We start from the raw sequence: 15831 nt of genomic DNA on the forward strand, positions 1-15831 counted from the left end.
AGAGAGTGAGATTCTACTTCTCAGGAGCATTAAAGGACTCATTCAGTCTATTTCAAAATACAGTACTCAGCTGTTATAATTCAGTTCTTTCATTAGAAGTATTTTAAGTACCTTATTTATAATTATTCTAATGTTGGACAATCCATTCTTTATGGATTTTTAGAGTTGGCCAGTTTGCATAAATTTGAATACTTAGTATTATAATTTTTTAAAATGCTGTCTGTACTATTTAAGAAAAAAACTGTTTAAATCTCTGTATTTTGCCTTTCCATGGGGAAGCCTCCCCACCCTTCCACCCAGGAATTGGCTTCTCCAACTTTATTTTTATCCAGAGCCATTATTTATAGCTGAATAAAGGTCCTAATAGGAAACATCTGGAATGTGGATGGACAATTATAAAAGTTGTCATAATTCTTACTACATTAAGAATGTTAAAGATAAAAAAGTATATTGTCATTTTAATGCCTCTTTAAGACTAAAATATGATTAATTCCATGCTGTTCATTATTTGTTATCAGAACATATTTATAAACATTTTGACAGTTTGATAGAGGCATTCCCCCCAATAAAGACTAAAGGAGAGGAAAAGCAATTAAAACCTTAATCACATATAATGATTTTGGGATTTAAAAATCATATTGTCTTAAGAGAATAATTCTATTTAAATGCTTAGGGCTTTGTAGAAAATTCAATAAAGATAAATATTTAGTTTTTTGCTATATAAAATATTCAAAGCATTTGAGTGAAATAGTCCACAAGAGATAGTAATAAAAGAGAGAGTAATCAAACTGTCTTTGAATCAGAATACTTGTGGTTGTTTTGCAATTGTTTTTGTACGACTTAACTCTTTAAATTTTTCTTCATATATCATGTGTTGGGAGTTTCCTTGAGGACATTTGGCTGGGGGATTCATCTACAAGTTTTGTGACTTTAAGATCAAAATTACAAAGAAAGAAAGGGGTGAAAAGTGGACCAGGATAAAGGAGGATTAATTAATTAAGAGAAGAAAATGGTAGACAAACTATTTCCTAATTGGCTTTTTAAAGGGAAAAAGAGAAAGGACAAAATAGGATAAGTAGAAAGGGGAGAGATATCAACAATAAGTAAATCTCTGCTTTGTGTTCTATAAATTTGTTATCCCTTGCCCTTATATTACTTGATGTCCAAATTGGAGCTGATTGATGAGTGGCTTGATTCCTCAGAAAATAACACACTTACCCTCCTTGCATCCCTGCTGTTTTCACTCCATCCTCTCTACCCCAGTTATGTTGTTTAATATAATTTTCATAGAGCTCAGACCCTTTATAGTATAGCTAACTTTATAATACAGCTAAAATAGTTAAAAGAGAAAATAAGACTTAGAGGAAAAGATCTGGCTGGGCACAGTGTCTTATGCCTGTAATCCCAGCATTTTGGGAGGCCAAGGTGGGAGGATCACTTCAGGTCAGGAATTTGAGACCAGCCTGGGCAACATTGAGAGACCCTGTCTCTACAAAAAATAACAATATTAGCTGGGCATGGTGGCATGTACCTATAGTCCCACCTGCTCAAAATGAAGGGAGTAGGGGCGTAACCTTCTAATGCATTTGGTCTTTAACACATCTTAGCTGTTGAGCTTAAAGAAAAGGATTTTTTTTTTTTTTTTTTTTTTACCTAAAGGGTATGCTATTTGGAGCTGGGCATGGTGGCGTGCTCCTGTAGTTTGAGCGACAGCAGAAGGATTGATTGAACCTGGGAAATATAGCAAGATGCCCATCTCAAAAAAAAAAAAAAGAGAGAGAGAATGCTACTAGGTGATATTAAGGACTTTTTTTGGTCACAACTTATTTACTTTTAGATTATTATATCTTTTATAAGAGAGGTAAACAATTATAATTAGAATCATCCAGTTGATGCTATATCATAATTTTCATTGTTTTGTCCTAATTTTGATCACTAGCCCAAAGGATAAGTATCTGAAATAATAACCTAAGAATTCATATTCTGATGATACAGGACTCAAAACAGGCACAATTAATTCTGGAACAAAAAGTTCATTCCGAAGAGGAGGCCAAATGCGAGTGTCTGGGAAACCAATTTTATGTCCTATAATGCACTGTAACAAGGAGTTTGACAATGGGCACCTTCTCTTAGGACATTTGAAAAGGTAAGTAGGATATTCAGAATAATGAATGCTGAGGATCTAGTGAGCTACAAAGTGATTTCATAAAATGAAAGCGTAATGCACCTTTGCCATTATGATTATATAGCTTTATATTCCAAACTCAAATTATTTTGTGCCATTATGATATAATTTTTTCATAATTGGTGAAGTCAGATTCTTCTAGTGGGTGTACCTTTTAGCTTTATGGGTATAGCTTTTAAATATTGGTTTTTCCCTGATATAGCTTATAAAGTTCTAAACAGACTTTTTCCATTGAAATCCAGATAGGTTAGTTTTAGAGAAATCCTGTCCATAAATGTAAGTTTCAAGAGACAAGGAGCACGTACAGTTATTTGGTCTAGCCTGAAGAAAGGTAATAGGCATTACAAAATAAATGTTAAAAGCAAACTAATGTAAGCAAAGTTAATAATAAAAATTCTATTTATTAAAACCTATTTTATCAATTTACTGAGTTTGGTGGTGTTTTTTGTTTTGTTTTGTTTTGTTTTGTTTTTTGAGATAGGGTCTTACTCTGTTGCCCAGGATGGAGTCCAGTGCAGCTTCCACCTCCCAGGCTCAAGGGATCCTCCCATCCTCCCATCTCAGCCTCCTGAGTAGTTGGGACTACTGGTGTACATCCCCACACCCAGCTAATTTTTGTATTTTTTGCAGAAACGTGGCTTTGCCATGTTGCCCAAACTGGTCTTGAACTCCTGACCTCAAGCAGTCTGCCCACCTCAGCCTTCCAAAGTGCTGGGATTACAGGCGTGAGCCACCGCGCCCAGCCAGTTTACTGAATTTTTGAATAGTGAAGCTTGAGAAAGTAGGTATCAAGGGAAGGTTGTATTAAACGTTTGAATCCCCATAGCCTCCCTTTCTAATAGTTGAAGAATGGGAAATTGAGAGTCTGGGGCTCTAAGCCATTGTCTTTCCCATATGTCTTACTGTACTTATGCCTTACCTTATCAAGAGAAGCTTCTAGAGGGAGTTGCAGCATTCTGTGAAAAACCACGTAAAGTCAAAGCTGGACCTGGGGTCAGGGAGGGAACAAAACTCGGTAGCATACTATATCTTAGCTAAAGTGCTCCAGGCAGTTTAAAATAATGCAGATTTATTAAATGTTAAAAATGAACATTAAAAGGATTAAAAGCCATTAGGGGAAACAAGTGTACTAGAAATCTTAGCATGAGATTATTATTGCAGTGATTTATTTAAAGTTAGTTGTAAGTCTTATGGTAACCAAAGCAAGAAGTAAAAGACGCTGGACTTATACGATTTTCAAACGGGAAGTTTACCAGTTTGGTAAGAAATGCCTAAATCTGTTTTACCAGCTAGTTAGTACATATGAAATCTTTCATTAACTTTTACTCACTTTCTGAGGGAATTGCTGAGCATATGGGAACCACTTGATATTTACTATATATGAAGAACATTACTTAATATTTCAGTAGAAAAGTGCAAAGTTCTGAATGTGTGTGTGTATGTGTTTAGCTTCACAAATGAAGCGACATAGTTGTTTCCCTAGAAGGCAGATTTATCTAATGTTACCTCTCTTTTGCTGAGTAGGTTTGATCACTCTCCATGTGATCCAACAATTACACTACATGGACCTTTCTTCAGCTCCTTTGCTTGTGTAATATGTTATAAAAAATTTGTTACTCAGCAGCAATATAGAGATCACCTTTTTGATAAGGTAAGAGCATGTCCTAAATCAAGAGTATTATTTTTCTAGATAGCCGTGGAGTTAAGTGTAGGTTTTTTCATGCTGCTCTTAAGCTTTTACCAGTGATACGCATAAGTATCAAAACTGTGATTGTCAGTTGAAAATAAAATGATTTTGGCCATTGAGTTATTATAGGCAGGTAAACTTGATACCTTACAATCAGCAGTCCTAGAGATTATCATCAAAATCCTTTCATGGAGTTGCTCTGTGAAATTAAATTACCTTGTTCAAGATGCACTGAGTGAGTCACTTGATGAGAACCAGAACCCTGTTCTTAAGTCCACTGTCTTTCACTGCTTGTTGAAATGTTGGAGCCATATAGTAAATGACAAGTTATTAATGCTAGTTTTAAGGAATATAACTAGTATTTAAAAAGCTATGTTATATAATTCTAATTAAGTGTTAAATCTTAAGGGATACGAGTTGATTCATGATATGCAAATCCATGTAATACAGAACTCTAATGGGTTTTTACCATATTTGATAGGAGGTATCCTTAATGACTTATTAACATTGCAGAAGTAATGTATGTTCATTATGGAAAATTTTAAAAATATTAACAAAGACAAGAAATCACCCTTAATCTCACAGAGATAAGGACTGTTATTAACATTTTGATATATGTGTTTTTAGTATTTCTCCATATGTAGATAAATGTTTTTACATAAGGTATCTAAATTGTTTTGTGATTTAAGGCAGTGTGTTGCAAACATACAAGCTTAAATAATCATCAAATCAGTGCATACATTTCTACATTTTAAATCAATGAATAATTTTCTTCTGTATGAATATAATATTTAATAAATTTCCCATTGGATGTATTGTTTGTTTTCTATTATTAAAAGCAATGCCATATTAAATATTCTATTAACTAAAAACCTTTGAGAATATCCATATTTGGATATTTGAGTAAATGTCAAATTGGATTTACCAAGTAAATATTAGATTTTGAAATAGTAAAATATTTATTCAGTTATGTTTTCAGAATTTGCTTCTATCTAGAGCTATACCTGGAAAGTAACATGGAGAATAGCTTGGATTCTGTGTAGGTTCACAGCAGAGAATTAAAGCTTGCATTCTAAGTTTATCTAATTGAATTCTGCAGTCCTCCCCATCTTTGTCCTGGCACTAGAGAAAATTTCCAGAACAGATGTGCATCTTGAAGCAGATTTTATTTTACATTTTTTCATGAGTTTTTGAGAGCCTGTGTCTTGTTCATTGACTAGGCCCTGTAGTACAAGAGAACTTAACTGTAGTTCTTATACACAAGGAGCTTGTGCTCTGGAATGAACAAGCTTTAATGGTACAACATAAGTGAAATAGGAGTTCAGAGAAAGGGGAGAGAAGTATGAGAGAATTTGGCAAAGCTTTATGGAACAGAAGAGGTTCTCCAGGACTGGATTTGGATAGATGGAAAGTAAAAATGATAGAATTCTAGGTAAAATTGCAAAGCCTAACCAGAATAGTGACTGTAGGAATAGATAGCATCCAAAAAGGAGTTAATATAGCAGGCCTGAGACTACTGTTTTTACAAAGACTTCCTTGCAATGTTGACTCTTGGCTGGTGTATGAAAACTTGGATTTTGAGAGAGTTTCTTCCATTCTCTTTATATGAGTCGCTTACTGTGCAAACAGTAATACTATGCAGTGTAGTTTATGCAGAACACCTGCTTTCCTTATGGGAGCCTGGAATTTTGGTACATGCTAGGCAGAGGTTTCCTATATGACCAGACCCCAGTAAACACCTTGGACTCTGAATCTATAATGAGCTTCCCTAGTAGACAGTAGTTCACATGTGTTATCACAGCTCATTGCTAGGGGAATTAAATGTGTCCTTTGTGACTCCTTTGGGGAAGATTTCTTGGAACCTTGTACCTGGTTTCCTCTGGACTTTGCCCTTTGTGCTTTTTCTCTCTATTGATTTTACTTTGTATCCTTTCATGCGGAGTTTAGTGAGTCCTCCTGACAAACCATTGAATCTTAGGGTAGTCTTGGGGATTCCTAACAAAAATAAATAGTAACATGATCATAAAGGCACAGGATTTTAAACTTGATATTGGCAAGAAGGAACTATTATAGAATAGTGACATGATGAAAATAACACATTATTCTTTTAGAGTTAGAAGGACTTCTAATTCTAGAGCCCAATTCCTTCCCTTTTTTTAGAGACACTGAAGAGACTGAGTGGCATTAGAATGGCAGTATTGTTCAGAATGGATTCAAAGATGTGGATAAAGAGACCAGTTTAGATGACTTTTGCAGTAATTTAGCTCTGAGATGAGCCAATGGCTAATTAGGTAATGGCATTCAGAATGAAGACCTTAAAGTGAAACCAAGAGACATGTTGAAGAAAGAAATGATAGGGTTATCCATTTCCATGACAAATGGAAGATTTGGGGAAAGAAGGGAAAAAAGGTGAAAGAGAACTACATTCCATACTTTAGTGTTTGCAATAGGTTACTGATGTTCTGCATTTTTCAGAATTAGAGTTCTTTCAGGACATGTTTCCCTATTCCAGGTACTGAGTGTTTTCTCTACTATAATGAGTATATATGTCTGTTTTCTTTAGTAAATTTGAGTAGGTAGTTTAACTTTAAAATGAGTTACTTCACTTATTATTCTGAATAATGTGCAAAGTGTTTTTTTTTTTTTTTTTTTTTGGAATCACACATTCCATGCTGTTTTGCACTCCTTTTTGCCTTCTCTCTAGGAAGAAGATTTATGACCTTCACCATTCTGAAAAGCTGTATGGTAACATAGAAAGGGCAAAGGCTTTGGTATCAGACAGACCTGGGTTCCACTGTTACTTTTATTAGCTTCATGTTCTTAACAGGTTACTGAATCTTTGAGTTTAGTTTCTTCATCCCTAAAATGGTATCATTATACTTACGTACGAGATTGTTAAGAGAAAATGTAATACTGTATAAAGCACTTCAGGCCTGACCCGTAACCCTCAATGATTGCTTATTCCTTGATATTTGTCACTACAAGGACCCTAAGGAAACTAGTATGCATGGGGGGTTGTAATTGCCTCTTTTAAATTAACCAGAAGAGGTCACTAGAAGATTGTATAAGCCTTGCTGTTTTTTATAGGTATGAATTCTGTTTTGTAAAGATGGCAGTTCCCAATGAAAGAAAGTCAGATTATTCACACTTTGCATTGTTTTCCTTGCTTCCCTCCCCCATTTTCTTTCATCTTCAATTTCTTCCCTCTAGACTAGGCCTTCTCAAACTTTAATGTACACACAAATCACTTGGAAATTTTGTAAAAATGCAGATTCTGACTCAAGATGTCTCAGGTAGAGCCTTAGATTTATATTTCTAACAAGCTTTTAGGTGATGCCATTGCTGTCGTTCCTTGAGTCATACTTTGAGTAGCAAGTTTCTAGTGGCTTTTGACACCTAAATCCGTCCAATGGCTATATCACTAGATAGCACACTGCTTTTCTCCCTTTTCTGTGACAGTGGTGGTAGATATACTGTAAGCTCCTTTGTACCTCAGTGTCATTTGTGAGTTGGTTGATGCTACCACTGGTTATTCTGTTTCTAGGGCTACTGTATCATCTAAGGTGACTTTTCTTCTTTGCTAACCCGTCTTCCCCATCCCTAGGCAACCACTAAGCTACTTTGTGTGTCCATGGATTTATCTATTCTGGATATTTTATGTAAAAGGAATCAAACAATATGCAGCCTTTGTGACTAGATTGTTTCACTTGTCATAATGTGTTTCAAGGCTCATTCATATTGTAGCATGTATCAGTACTTCATTTCTTTTCATTGCTAAATAATATTTCATTGTAAGTACATATGCCGCATTTTATTTAACAGTTCATCAGTTGATGGACATTTGGGTTGTTTCTACTTTTTAGCTGTTATGAACAATGCTTCTATAAACAAACATCCAAGTTTTGTGTAAACATACGTTTTAAAATTGCTAGGTCATATGGTACCTTTCTAATTTTTTTGAAGAAATGCCAAACTGCTGTCTAGTGCACTGCACCATTTTACTTTCCCTCCAGCAATGTTTGTGGGTTTCAGTTTCTCTACATCTTATCCATACTTACTACCTGTCTTTTTAAATTTAGCCATTCTAGTGGATGTGAAATGGTATTTTGGTTCTACCTTTTTTTTTTTTTTTTTGAGACGGAGTCTCGCTCTGTCGCCCAGGCTGGAGTGCAGTGGTGCAATCTCCACTCACTGCAAGCTCCACCGCCTCCCGGGTTAATGCCATTCTCCTGTGTCAGTCTCCCGAGTAACTGGGAGCACAGGCGCCCGCCACCACGCCTGGCTAATTTTTTTTTTTTTTTTTGTATTTTCAGTAGAGACGGGGTTTCACCGTGTTCGCCAGGATGGTCTCAATCTCCTGACCCCGTGATCCGCCCACCTCGGCCTCCCAAAGTGTTGGGATTACAGGCGTGAGCCACTGCGCCCGGCCCTACCTTTTTTTTTAAGACGGAGTCTAGCTCTCTTTTGCAGGCTGGAGTGCAGTGGTGTGGTCTCCACTCACTGCAACCTCTGCCTCCCGGGTTCAAACGGTTCTCCTGCCTCAGCCTCCTGGGTATCTGGGATTATAGGCGCCTGCCACCACACCCGGCTAATTTTTTGTATTTTTAGTAGAGACAGGGTTTCACCATGTTGGCCAGGCTGATCTCGAACTCCTGACCTTGTGGTCTGCCGCCTCAGCCTCCCAGAGTGCTAGGATTACAGGCATGAGCCACCATGCCCAGCCCTATTTTTTTTTTTGTACAAGTTTGTATGGTGTCTTTTAATGTAACCAGAAATATGGTAAAAAGGAATTGAGCACTTTAACTTATCAGATATCTTATTTCCCATTCCTTCTCCCAATTTGTAGAATGTATTTGCAGGTATGCCATATATATATATAATTTTTTTTTTTGAGAGAGAGAAATGGGGTCCTGCTATGTTACCCAGGATGGTCTGAAATTCCTGGGCAAAGCAGCCCTCCCACCTCAGCCTCCCAAAGTGCTGGGATTACAGGTGTGAGCCACTGCTCCTGGCCAAGTATGCCATATTTTTGTAACAAGTATATTCTAATAAAATTTTATATAGAATCACATTTTGGTTCTGTTGAGCAAATCATTTAAATAACTTTATGTGAGTTCATTTATAACTCACAATTAAACTAAAAATGATTTAATGAGTTTAGGGTTCTTCGATCAGGAGAAATATGTATAAATTGGTGGTTACTAAATGCCTTTATTACTCTTATCATTTAGAATCTTCAAATTGGAATGAAAATGTCCTCCTTGGTGTTATTTCTTCTGTGTGGCACTCATCAAATTGAAACAGGAGGGGAGTGTGGTGGGGAGGGTGTAGTGACAGCGGCATAGAATTCATAATGAGTATTGTAAAGCTGGATTTAAATGGAGGTTTGTCTTTTCTATGGAGGGGTACAACTTGGGAGGAGGGGTAAGTTGGTTGACTTATCAGAAGTTCAATTTTCTCATTTCTAAATAATGAAAATGGTACCTTATGGGGTTATTATGAGGATTAAGTAGGTAAACATATTTAGAACCTCAGTGTAGTTCCTGACAAATGCTCAGTATAAATAAAAATTTTTTATCTCTCTTCTGGTTGCATCTCATAAGCACTCCACAAACTATACTGATGGTTCTAGTGTTAATGATAGTAAATATGAGGCACGATACAATCTTTAAGGCTATTACTCTAAAGACTATTAACAAGAAGTTAAATTATATTTATAACAAGCACACACAAATATACGTACACTTATAAATACACACTTTTTAAAATTTCCTATTTTAAGATAGAGAAGGCTCTTAACAAGGTTTAGAAACTTAGATGCTAGAAAAGACATACTTATTTGACTATGTCAAATTTTAAAAGTGACCATAGGCCAATCACGGTGGCTTATGCCTGTTATCCCAGCACTTTAGGAGGCCAAGGCGAGAGAATTGCTAGAGTCCAGGAGTTAGAGACCAGCCTGGGCAACATGGAAAGACCTTGCCTTCACAAAAAATAAAAAAATTAGCTAGGTATGTTCGTGTATGCCTGTGGTCCCAGCTACTTGGGAGGCTGGGATAGGAGGATTGCTTGAGCCCAGGATGTCAAGGGTGCAGTGGGCCAGCCTGGGTGACAGAGTGAGCTCTTGTTTCAAAAATAAGTAAATAAGACTATAAACAACATATATATTTCAAAAAATATTGCAAAATGGAAAATGAGGCAGAGAATTAATTTCAGTAACAGGACTGATACAAATTGACCAGAAGGAGAAAAAACGAAACAATTGAGAAATAAAGCTAAAGAATATGAATAAAAAATTCACATAAGAACACATCTGGGTAGCCAAGAAATGTATGAATAAATGCTCAAACTCACTTATAGATAGGAATTGCAAATTAAAGTACCAATGAAGGCCAGGCATGGTGGCTCGCGGCTGTAATCCCAGCACTTTGGGAGGCCAAGGCGGGTGGATCACTTGAACCCAGAAGTTCGAGACCAGCCTGGGCTACATGGGGAAACCCTGTCTCTACCAAAAATACAAAAATTGACCTGACAAAAATGAAAAAGATCTGTAATATATATTACTGCCAGGCTCATTCAGTACTAGGGGATGTGTGAATTGGTATAGCCTTTTTGAAAACCAGTCATACAGTGTCTTTTAATATTGAAATATATATACCCATTAGCCCTATAGGGCTACTCTTGAGAATGAGAAAAAAGCACCTACCAGTAAGAATATATATTCAAGGATGTTTACAAGATCATTATTTCTAGTGGGAAAAAAAAAAATCAAAACTTAAGGAAAAAACTGTAAATAAATGCTGATTGAGTTGAATAGATTCACACCCTGGCATAGTTTGCAACCATTAAGAAGCATTAATTAGAGATACACCAGCTGAATTTTAGGGATTTCCTTTAGGTACTATGGAATGAGAAAACTGATAGGCAGAAGAGCCTATAAAATAATATTTGATAAAACAATGACATTCCCCCTTATTTCTATGTGTCCTTGTAACTGATTAAGCATGGATAAATTTATGGAAGAATAATAATGCAGGGTAGAGTGAATAAAGCCAAACATTAGGAAAAATGTATGTGGTGTGATCACATTTATGCATTTGTATATTACATGTGAATGTGTATGTAAAAATGAAAACTATATAGAAAGCAAATGTTCTTCTATATTTATTACTACAACAGATGGCCGTAATTTGGTTTTGAGGGAAAAAAACTAAAAATTTGACATTTGGGACCTCAGTTATGATAAAAGTTCCATAATTCACACTCAGGGAAGAACATCTTTCATGTTAAAAATTGATACAGGATATTGCAAATAAATGACAAATAGGAAATTTTGAGTTTTTTCAAGAACTTATTTATTTTAGTTTTCCATAATACAGCTTTGTCTTATCTTTTAGGAAGCCACAGATGATGGACATAACAACAACCTTCTTCCTCAGATTATTCAGTGTTTTGCATGTCCAAATTGCTTCCTTCTTTTTAGCAGCAAGGATGAGTGTTCGAAGCATATGTCTGGAAAGAATCATTTCCATCAGAGTTTCAAACTGGGTGGTATGTTAATACTCTCTTCTGCTGAAAATTATTAAACTACTTTAATCTTTGCTGATTTATCGTACTTCTGAGATCATTCTTGAGATTACATATCCTCATCTTAGTTTTAGAACTATGAAAATAAAAGATTATCTCAATTCTTACTTAAAAACAAAGATTCTTAATATTTATTTGTATGTATGAGTAAGGCTTACTAACTTTGAAGAGTGAAGAAAAACTTGGGAAGCAAATATTTAGTCAGGATAATGTTATGTTATATCATAATATTGTGAAATTTTTCTGTTTCTTGGCATTTAAGACTCAAATTTTAATTTGAATATGAGTAAGGCATTCCTTGTATTTAAGGCCAGAAAGTGGCTTCCCTTAGATTTTTATTGCCAAAATAACTGTCTTCTTTTACTTACTCCAACTAATGTTGAGAAGGGCTAAGGAGAAGAAGGTTGGGTTACTCTGTACTCAGATAACTTTGCAAATTATAGTTTATTTTGTCTTTCAGAGAACAAAGGAATTGCACATCCAATATCTTTTCCATCTTTTGCAAAGAAACTATTGATCTCTCTGTGCAAAGATGTTCCATTTCAAGTTAAGTGTGTGGCCTGCCACCAGACACTGCGTTCCCACATGGAGCTCACTGCCCATTTCAGGTTTGTATGAGTCTGGAGCTGTAAAGGAGTACGGATGAGCTGTTTGCCAGTGAGAAGTTTCAACAAATACATTTTCTATTCCATGTTTCTCTCATTTTAAAATGAGAATATACAGTTGCCTGGCAATTAACCAAATTTAGCATAGTGATAGAAGTTAGAGATGTGGAAAACATGGATATATTGATATTGCTGCAAGTGTAAAGCAAGCTAACAGTTCTAAGTTTTGTGTGTTTTTCTGTGTGTGTTCTGTAAGTATGAGTAGGAGAGGAAAGGGTTAAAGTAGAACCTTGGCTGTAAGTCAACCAGAATGGAAAGTGTCATATACAGGTGAAAGATTAAATCTCAAAGGCCAAATTTATCAAGCGACCAAGAAAAGATTCCAGTATGATTTGTGATTGCCATTGTATCTGTGAGATTATCTATATTGCTTAGTACATTGTTCCTCTTTATTGGTAAGTAGTATTGTGTGAATATAGCACAATTCGTTGATCAGTTCCCGTGTTGATAGCTACTTGGATTGTTTACAATTTATAGCTTTTATGAATAAAGCTGCTTTGAGTATTTTGTACAAGTCTTTTCATGGTCATATGTTTTCATTTCTCTTGGATGGACATTGAAAAGTGGAATTGTTGGTTCAGAAGTAAGTGTATATTTAACTTTATGAGAATGTACTAAATATCCAAAGTTGGTTGTACTGGTTTACATTCCTACAGGTAAGGTGTGAAAGTTCTAGTTACTCTTCACCCTTGCTAACATTTGATCTTGCCACTCTTTTTCATTTTAGCTGTTCTTACGTCTCATTTTAGTTTATTATGCGCATTTTCTTGATAAACAATGATCTTGGGCACTTTTTCATGTGCTTATGGGCCATTTGTTTATCTTCGTGAAATCTCTGTTCAAGTCTTTTGCCGGTTTTCAAAAGTGGATTATTTGCCTTAATAGTGAGTTGGGGTTCTTTACATATTCTACATATAAATCTTTTGTCAGATTTGTATCTAGAATATAGGAATTTCTAGAATATACAAATATTTATGAGTATATTTTCCTAGCTGTGATTTTGCATATTCATATTTTTAATTATACCTTTTGATGAACAGAAGCTTTTCTTTGCATTAGGTGTAATTTGTTGATTATTTTCTTCTTTTATAGTTATGCTTTCTGTGTCCTGAGAAACCCTTGCCTCTTCTTGCTTAAAGAATGTATTTTATTTTCCTGAATTCAGCTTTGATATTTTTAAATATTTATGTTTATTTCTATAATCTATTTCAAATTTTTGTTGATTTTTACACCAACCATTGTCTGGTTTCCCTGGCAATTCTCTGTTGTTTGCCCATTTTCTAGTTCATTAATTTCTGCTCTTTAAACTGTGAGTTTAATTTGCTTATCTTTGTCTAGCTCTTAAAGGTAGAAGTTTAGATTGACTTTGGATCTTTGTTTTCAATGTAAACGTTTAAAAATATAAATTTCCCTCTAAGCCCTGCTTTATCGGCATCACACAGATGTTGATAAGTTGTGTTTTCATTTTTATTCAGTTAAAAATACATATCTCTTTTTTCCTCATTTAACTGTAGAGCTACCATATGATCCAGCAATTTCTACTTGTTGACAGCCAAGAGCAGTGTGAACGTATATCCACACAAAGACTTGTATGTTTGTTTATAGCAGCATTATTCATAATAGTAAAAAAGTGGGACTATCCCTAATGTCTATCAGCTGACAAATGGATTTTTTAAAATGGACCTATCCACACAAGGGAATATTATTTGGCCATGAAAAGGATTGAAATCCTGATTACATGTTACAACCTCAATGAACTTTGAAAACATTATGCTAAATGAAATAAGCTACTCACAAAAAATCCATTTATATGATTCCATTCACATGAAATTCCAGAATAGGGAAATCTGTAGACACAGCAAGTAGTTGCTTAGGGCTCAGTGGTTGCTTGGAGTTGGGGAGCATGTCGAAAAGGGAGGTGGGGAGGTGATAGTTAAAGGGCATGGGTTTTCTTTTTGACATGACGCGATGTTCTAAAATTGACTGTATTGATGGTTGCACATATCTTTATGTGAAAAACAGTTGAAATTATATACCCTAAATGGGTGAATTATGTGAATTATATCCTTTTTTTTTTTTTTTTTTTTTTAAAGACAGGGTCTCTCTCTGTCACCCAGGCTGGAGTGCAATGGTGCAATCTTGGCTCACTGCAACCTCCACCTCCTGAGTTCAAGCGATTCTCGTTCCTCAGCCTCCCAAGTAGCTGGGACTATACATGTGTGTCACCATGCCTGGCTAAATTTTGTGCTTTTTGTAGAGACGGAGTTTCACCATGTTGGCCAGGATGGTCTTGAACTCCTGACCTCGAGTGATCCGCCCTCCCAAAATGCTGGGATTATAGGCATGTGCCACTGCACCTAGCCGTGAATTATATCTCAATAAAGCTTTTAAAAACATTTTTGAAAAATGTTATCTTTGCCCTTTTGATTTATTCTTTGACCTATAGGTTTATTAGAAATGTGTTGCTTCGCCAGGCACGGTGGCTCACACCTGTAATCCTAACACTTTGGGAGGCTTAGGCAGGTGGATTGCCTGAGCTCAGGAGTTCGAGACCAGCTGGCTAACATGGAGAAACCCCATCTCTACTAAAAATACAAAAAAATTAACCGGGTGTGGTGGTGCGTGCCTGTAATCCCAGCTACTTGGTAGCTGAGGCAAGAGAATCGCTTGAACCCGGGAAGCAGAGGTTGCAGTGATCCAAGATTGCGCCACTGACCTTCAGCCTGGGCGACGGAAAGATTTTCTGTCTCCAAACACACAAAAAAGATACGTGTTGCTTAACTTCTAAAGGTTTATAGATGTTACATTTAGGTATTTAATTTATAAACATTTAGGGATTTTTATTATTTCTCATTTCCAATTTAATTCCAAAATAATTAGAGAACATATTTTGTATAATTTTTTTCTTTTGAAATATATTAAATGTATAAAATTGTAGCTGGTCTGTTCTCTCTGGAGTTTAGTAGTGAAGAGAAGACACAGTTTTTCTATTTTTTTATTTTCCTAGAGAAGTTGATTTATTTGAGTTAATTTGTGGAATAGTACGTGGTTTTATTGAGCCTAGTTCTTCAGTGCAAAAGCAACTATGGGCATGACATTTGTCTGACATAAAATTAACCAGTTCTTTATTTTTATTTCTTTACTTACAGATTTAGGGCATACGAGTGCAGTTTTGTTACATGGGTATATTGTGAAGCTCAGATATCTGGGCTTTTAATGTACCTGTCATCCAAATAGTGAACATTGTACTCAATAGGTTATTTTTCAACCCTTACCTGTTTCCTAACCTCCCACCTTTTGGAGTTTTCAATGTCTATTTATTATTCTACTCTATATGTCCATGTGTACCCATTGTTTAACTCCCACTTAGAACTGAAAATTTTCAGTATTTGACATTCTGAGTTATTTCACTTAGGATAATGGCCTCCAGTTCCATACATGTTGCTTCAAAAGGCATGATTTCATTCTTTTTTATGACTGAGTAGTATTCCATGGTATATATGCCATATTTTCTTTATTCAATAATCCGTTGATGAACACTTAGGTTGATTCCATTCATTATTGCTATTGTGAATGGTGCTGTGGTAAATGTACAACGGTAGGTGTCTTTTTGATATAATGCTTGCTTTTTCTTTAGGTAGATATCAGTAGTGGGACTGCTGGATCAAAGTGTGGTTCTATTTTTGTTTTTTTTTGAGAAATTTCCA

General features: G+C 35.6%; 1 protein-coding gene and 1 long non-coding RNA gene across 3 annotated transcripts in view; one reads left to right on the forward strand and one right to left on the reverse strand.

Annotated features, from left to right (window-relative positions):
- ZNF451 (zinc finger protein 451) overlaps window positions 1-15831 on the forward strand; it is an 82430-nt gene that overhangs the window by 41218 nt on the left and 25381 nt on the right. For both annotated transcript variants that reach the window (XM_012002067.1, XM_012002068.1), the window contains exons 7-10: window positions 1996-2146; window positions 3710-3836; window positions 11270-11423; window positions 11920-12067. In XM_012002067.1, coding sequence (XP_011857457.1) covers window positions 1996-2146; window positions 3710-3836; window positions 11270-11423; window positions 11920-12067 — 580 coding nt within the window. The remainder of the gene's footprint in view (window positions 1-1995; window positions 2147-3709; window positions 3837-11269; window positions 11424-11919; window positions 12068-15831) is intronic.
- LOC105555246 overlaps window positions 1-15831 on the reverse strand; it is a 59854-nt gene that overhangs the window by 16450 nt on the left and 27573 nt on the right. The window lies entirely within an intron of this gene.

Source organism: Mandrillus leucophaeus, unplaced genomic scaffold (assembly GCF_000951045.1).
Source record: "Mandrillus leucophaeus isolate KB7577 unplaced genomic scaffold, Mleu.le_1.0 Scaffold676, whole genome shotgun sequence".
Lineage (NCBI taxonomy): Eukaryota > Metazoa > Chordata > Mammalia > Primates > Cercopithecidae > Mandrillus > Mandrillus leucophaeus.